The sequence below is a fragment of the Malurus melanocephalus genome, unplaced genomic scaffold, assembly GCF_030028575.1.
Source record: "Malurus melanocephalus ecotype Western Australia unplaced genomic scaffold, MMel_1.1 scaffold_57, whole genome shotgun sequence".
Taxonomy (NCBI): Eukaryota; Metazoa; Chordata; class Aves; order Passeriformes; family Maluridae; genus Malurus; species Malurus melanocephalus.
This window is the reverse complement of record NW_026623289.1, coordinates 2,439,484-2,445,667: the sequence shown is the minus strand read 5'-3', so window position 1 is coordinate 2,445,667 and position 6,184 is coordinate 2,439,484. Positions and strand designations below refer to the sequence as shown.

The following is a 6,184-nucleotide window of genomic DNA, read 5'->3' as shown; positions in this document are numbered from 1 at the left end:
CCCGCCCCGGCCCCGCGCCCGCACAGCCCGCGGGGAGCCGGGCCGGGGGCGGGCTGTGCCTGTTGCATTGTCCTTAGCGAGGCTGTCCGTGAGCGCCCGCCGCTATCTGAGGCCGGGGACCCCGGCGGTGCCCTGTGTCGGACTCTCTGCCCTGCCTGATAGCGGCTGCACCCTGCTCCGTTGCACGTCCCTCGCGGCTCCCGCCGGGGCTCTCTCCCCTTTTGTCTGTGTATTTTTAGGTCATTAGAGTGGAGGGGTAGGTAATCCCCAGGCTCAAGTTCCAGAGGGGCGGGTTCTGGCCGGAGGTGGAGTCACTTTTCATTTAAATCCCTGACTATAAAATGGGCTTAAAGAGAAGCGGGATCTCAGCTGTGCTGCACAGACCCCGGCACGCAGGGTGCGTGGGGGCCCCCCGGCAGCCAGCGCCCTGCAGCACAAGCCGCTGCGATGCTCCACTCCCTCGGCGTTCACACCTTGCAGCTGCTCACCCAGGCGGCCGCCTGCATCCTCCTCTTTCCCCGCTTCCTGCTCACGGCCGTGATGCTCTGGCTCCTGGATTTTCTGTGCATTAGGAAGAAGATGCTGACGATGCCCACGGCGGAGGAGGCGGCCAGCGCCAGCGAGGGGCCGCCCCCCGACGACCCCCCGGTCTGCGTGTCCGACTCCAACCGCATGTTCACGCTGGAGTCGCTGAAAGCCGTGTGGCACGGGCAGAAGCTGGACTTCTTCAAGTCGGCGCACGTGGGTTCCTTGGCCCCTAACCCCGAGGTGATCCAGCTGGACGGGCAGAAGAGGCTCCGTATCCTGGACTTCGCCCGCGGCAAGAGACCCCTCATCCTCAACTTCGGCAGCTGCACCTGACCCCCGTTCATGGCTCGCCTGAGGTCCTTCCAGCGCCTGGCCGCGCACTTCGTGGACATTGCCGACTTCCTGCTGGTGTACATCGAAGAAGCACACCCCTCCGACGGCTGGGTCAGCTCGGACGCAGCCTACAACATCCCCAAGCACCAGTGCCTCCAGGACAGGCTGCGGGCAGCTCAGCTGATGAGGGAAGGGGCGCCCGATTGCCCCCTGGCCGTGGACACCATGGACAATGCTTCCAGCGCCGCCTACGGTGCCTACTTCGAGAGGCTCTACATCATCCAGGAGGAGAAGGTGATGTACCAGGGAGGCAGAGGACCAGAGGGCTACAAGATCTCGGAGCTGAGGAGCTGGCTAGACCAGTACAAAACGCGGCTCCAGAGCCCCAGCACGGTGGTCATCCAAGTGTAAAAAGGACCTGGCAAGAAGCGCAGGGGTGGAGAGGCGAGGGAGGGCGGGAGGAGAGGTGGGGAGGGAGAAGGCACTGCGTCGCGGATGGCAGGAGCKGTCTTCCCGCGGGGACACTCGAAGGAGGCTGCTGCGCGAGCTTTCGAGCAAGACGTGCCATAGTCCTTTCTCTATTCAAATCATGTTGATTTGCCAGCCACGCTCTGTCAATACTGTATTTCCATGTGCGTTTTGTAAATAACTCTCTTTCTTTCCTTTTATTTCCTTTTTTTTTTCTTTTGAGAACCGTTTACTATTTTTTAAGGAGGCTCTCTTCCTACGGGATCTGTTCCCAGCTGCGTGTGTGCGCGGGTGTGTGTCTGAAAAGTTGTGTACAAGTGCTCCGTGCTGCCTAGCAAGTGCTAACTGGGATTTCTAGTATTTCTTTGTGATGACCGATTTTGAAATGGGTTTCTCTAATGCCAGGAAATCGCGTCTGATGTTGTCAAATACTAGAACTGCCAATAGCCAGAGCTGGACGGAATGTCCTATTTATGTGGGGGGATTTTGTAAGACGTTCGTTCACCTTCCTTTTTTTTATGAATTTTTTTAAATAATAAAGGTTGAGTAAATACACATCTAAGCCTGACTGCCTTCCTCTATCTTCAGACCGCTACGTTCACTTTCCCTTCTGCCTACCTCGCAACACCCTCCCCGCAGCCGAGGAGGGGCAGGCGGAGCGGGCAGGCGGGAGAGGATGCACTGCTGGGGGCTCGGGGGCGGCGAGCCTGGCTCGGCGGCAGCAGGAGCGCGCACCRCCCGCGACCCGGAGGAAAGGGAGAGTACTGGGTGTCCCCGGGGGGAACACCAAACCTCCCGGGCTCCTGGGGGAGGAGACTGGTCAGGAGGAGCGCTCGCTCCCTCGGTGACCCCGGCGAGCCGGCCCCGAACTGAGCCCTGGAGGGCGAAGGTGCAGGGCTGACCGGCGCCGTGCAGGCAAGTGAGTCCCGGCCAAAAACACGGGCTGGRAAAAGCCGTCCTGGGCGGGAGAGCCGCCCCGCCGAGGACACCCCGTCTCGGGCACGCAGGCGGTGCCGGAGCGGAGCCCGGAGCGGGGCRGCGCTGACAGCACCTGCGGCCAAGCGGGGCTGAGGGGCTCGGGCAGGAGGGCAGCGCCCAGCGCGGCCGTGTGAGACTCAGCCCCAGCTCCGGGAGCCGTCATCTGCGCTTCAAAGGGTGCGGGGYGCCGGACCTTGCTCCCTGGGTGCCCGACAGGTGAGAGCGGGCGCGGAGAGCATCCCGCAGCCCGCAGGTGCCATGCAAAGCGTGCAGAAACAGCGGATCTTTAAGGACCACCCGCGGCGCCTCTGAACGCCTCCACGTCCTTAAGAGCAGCGGGACGAGGCGCCCGAGCTGTTAAGCCCCTAAGTTTTGGAGAGGGTGCACGGTTCGAAGGTAGGGCAAGCCGCGGACGCTGTTCTCCTCATCTGGGCACTGGGTCACGCCCTCAGGGCTAAACTAAACCTGCACAAAGCTGTTTGTAAGGGCGTTCTAGCTCCGGTCTTGACAATGTTTCCTTTCTCTGGACCCGCAGCGTTCCAGTCTCTCAATATTCACGGTTTAGACTAGCACGCGTAACCACTCCCGCCGCTCCCCGCAACAAAAGCAGCTCCGAGTGGTCCGTCTTAGAATAATCAAACGCTCCTACCCCTCTCGTCAGTCTCGTTCGCCTCTGCAGCGCCCCTGAAAATCGGGCAGCTCTGCTCGTTAAAAGATCCCGACTCAGGTGCCGCTTTGGGCTTCCSGACCCGCCTTGGCCACTGTGCCTCTCTGACAGGATCGAAACCCTTTCAGCCCTTCACCTTTCTGCTGCCCCCGAGAGCGGACCCCCCAGCACCGGGCTCAGGACTGCAGCGGTTCCGCCCGGCTCGGGCGTCTCCGGTCGATCCCGGGGCGGCGGGGCGAGAGCCCGCCCCTTGGGGGACTTGCTTCCCCCGGCAGGGCGCTGTCGCCCAGCACAGAGCCCTCTGCGAAGCCCCGGAGCCGAGGGGAGCCTCGGCGGCAGCCCCAGCAGGACARGCTGCCGCAGGGCATCACCCCGCTSCCCCCGGCACGGGCTGCGCCCGCCGAGGCCAAGGTGTGGGAGGCTGAGCAGCGGCCAGCCCCGTCAGCGCCTGCCGCCTCATCATCCTCCTGCCACYCCACGCGGGACGAAGGAGCGCTCCTCCCTGGTACGAGGCTCCCGAGCGCCAAACCTCGCCCTGCCCCGCTACGGGACAGCAGAGCCCCCGGCTCCACCCTGCTGCCCACGGCTCCCAGCGCCGTCCTGGCCCTGGTTCTGCCCCGCAACGCCTTTGCCAGCCCCACGAACGTCATGAAAACCAAAGGTAGAGGAGCAGCGGGTCTCCTCTCTGTGTACGCGATTACTCTTTTTTTTTTATAGCTTGGTTTTCCTTACTTTACAATAAAGCCATTCTTTGCTTTCTCACCTCATTATCTCTTTCGCTTACTCGCTTTTGGCACGCTTTAGTTGTAATCCGAAGTTACGGGCAAGACCTGGGCATATCTATACCCCGGCCTGGCCCCCAGGATGTTTTCCGGTCATACGGACAGAAATGGTCACTGTGGGCTTTAATAATAACAGAAACAGCCTCATCTTTACTCTCTACTACTAGCAGATCTTGGTCAAAGGCTATATGAGGTCAGGATTTTTTTTCCCCCAAATAAGTCAGCTTTCTAAAGCTACATTCCTCCTTTAGACTGAATACAGTRCTCTTATTTATCACTTTCTCTTTAATCAGCAACAGAAGAAAAATTTGCTATGAATTCCTGGAATCCCTGAAAGAGATCACACTTTTCCTTTGCACAAATCAAAGTTATCTGCTCCTATTATATCCTCCACTTAAAATGAATCATAAGCYTCCATCCCACTGAGCTTTCTCGGGGATACTTGTTTAGCACAGACGAGAACAATACGCTGTACATCTAAAGAGCCCAGGGCAGCAGAAGCCTCTCCGACCGATACAAAGGATTGAGAAACGTCCTATCTTTAAAATGCATTTTTAGTGCCTTTCCACCTCCCCAGTGCACGACAAACAGAAGTCAGAGAGCGGGGAGTGATTTATCAGAGAGAGATCTGAGTGGCGATTACATGTTCTGTCAATAATTAATTGAATTATGTTCTCATCATAATTACATACAGTCCTCTAGCCAGGAGGAGAAAAGAAAGAAGGAAGTTGTGGTGTGGTCAGAGGGGGATCTCAGGACATGGTTCCAGTCATTAAAAATGTGATGTAACATTGCAATCTGGTGTATTCTGAGGCACAAATGGGGAAACACAAATGAAAACAACTACTAAAATACTATTTGCTTTACAGCAGGGAGACAGAAAAAGCACTTGCCTTCGTTAACTGTTTTCACTACTTTCTGCTGGGGATTCGAAGGTATTTTGCCATGCAAAGACCAGAGGTCTCGCTCATTTGAACTATGAGCTATATGTTGTAGGCTTTCTGTCGTTCACCACTTATTATCTGATGACACTGGATATTTCTGATGTTTGAAATAAAAATATAAATCAGTCCAGACATTAAAATTAGTCCAGCAAAGCATCCTATGCTCAATACAAATGTAGAAATGACACATTCAAATAATCTTGCAAGCAAATTCTTACTCTGACACTAATTTTTCTGTACTTCTTCCAGTCATAAGGGAGATCATAATATCATTATTAATTTATTATTTACTAAGAGCTGTTAGAGTACTCTTTTGGTACACAACTGCAAGAAAACAAAGAGCTCGATTCAGTTCTCCTGCAAGTTTTGCACTGGTGTAACTTCAATGACACGGGTGTAGTCACTTCAGAACCACCTGGGTGTAATTATGATCAAAATCTGGGCTATTGCACTTCCTTTGCTTTTCTAATGGTTCAAAACCTCTATTTTTCTACAGCATGCTGCGGAAGACAGACAGCTGTTTGCATACAGAGCTCAAAAATCATTCTCAAGTTCCTCCTCACTGCCAGTRCCAGTGTCCTATATCCTGCCACAATTTAGGCATGTCAGCACATTTCCTCACCGTTCTGCATTCTCCCTACAACATAAGAGCTGTAAACCCTATCGATATGTGTTTCCTTCCACTTGTTAAGGCACATCCTCCTGGTGTCTTGAGCTTTAGATCAGGTAGCTTTTCATTCTAATTGCTTTTTAAGATCCAGATGCCAAAAGGGAATTTGACACCTGTTTCCCTCTTCGCAAATTTCTCTTTTCAGACAAATGTTTGAAGATGCCTCTTGAGGAGGGTTTCATTAATGACCTCCACTTTATTGACTAAGTCATTTATTTCTCATCTTCTTGACCCTCCACCTGCTTCTTCAGAGATTTTGGAAGTGGTTTACAGTGACAAATGTACTAACGCTCAATGGCCAAAAACATCTTAACTAGAATTGCCAACAACATTCAGTACTTCCTGGGTGAAAATGCAATACAGGACAAGGTTAAAATCCTTCAGCTAATATGTTTTGCATGAGAATCTTCTCAGGGCTTATGCTTTCAAAAGTAAAGCTCCCTCAGYCTGGTCCTCGGAGTTCCTGAGCCAATCAAACTTAGAAGATCAGGCCAATGTGTTGTTTCATTTCTTTTTTTGCAAGTTAATAACTTCATCCTGACTTTGCTCATGAAAACATTTGCTTGCATTTCGTTCCAATAATAAATATCGTCCATCTTTAAAGGACCTTTGGGACATATGGGGTAAGGTAGCCCAACCCCCTACACATCATCCCCAGAATTACCCCAACACAGAAGTGATCCCTGAAAGTCTGATGAAGGTATCTAAGAGGATTTCTTACTGGAATCTTCAAGAATGAACTGGCACCTGGTCCCCAGCAGAAGGGCATCCCATTATCTACTATAAAGTAATGGGCACTATGAAAAATTGTAAA

At 53.7% G+C, this 6,184-nt stretch overlaps 1 protein-coding gene across 1 annotated transcript; it reads left to right on the top strand.

Moving 5' to 3' along the window:
• Nucleotides 1-351: 351 nt before the first annotated feature.
• DIO3 (iodothyronine deiodinase 3) lies at nt 352-1,879 on the top strand. Its single transcript, XM_057365784.1, has one exon. The coding sequence runs from the start codon at nt 448-450 to the stop codon at nt 1,270-1,272; it is 825 nt and encodes a 274-aa protein (XP_057221767.1). The 5' UTR covers nt 352-447; the 3' UTR covers nt 1,273-1,879.
• The last annotated feature ends 4,305 nt before the right edge of the window (nt 1,880-6,184 follow it).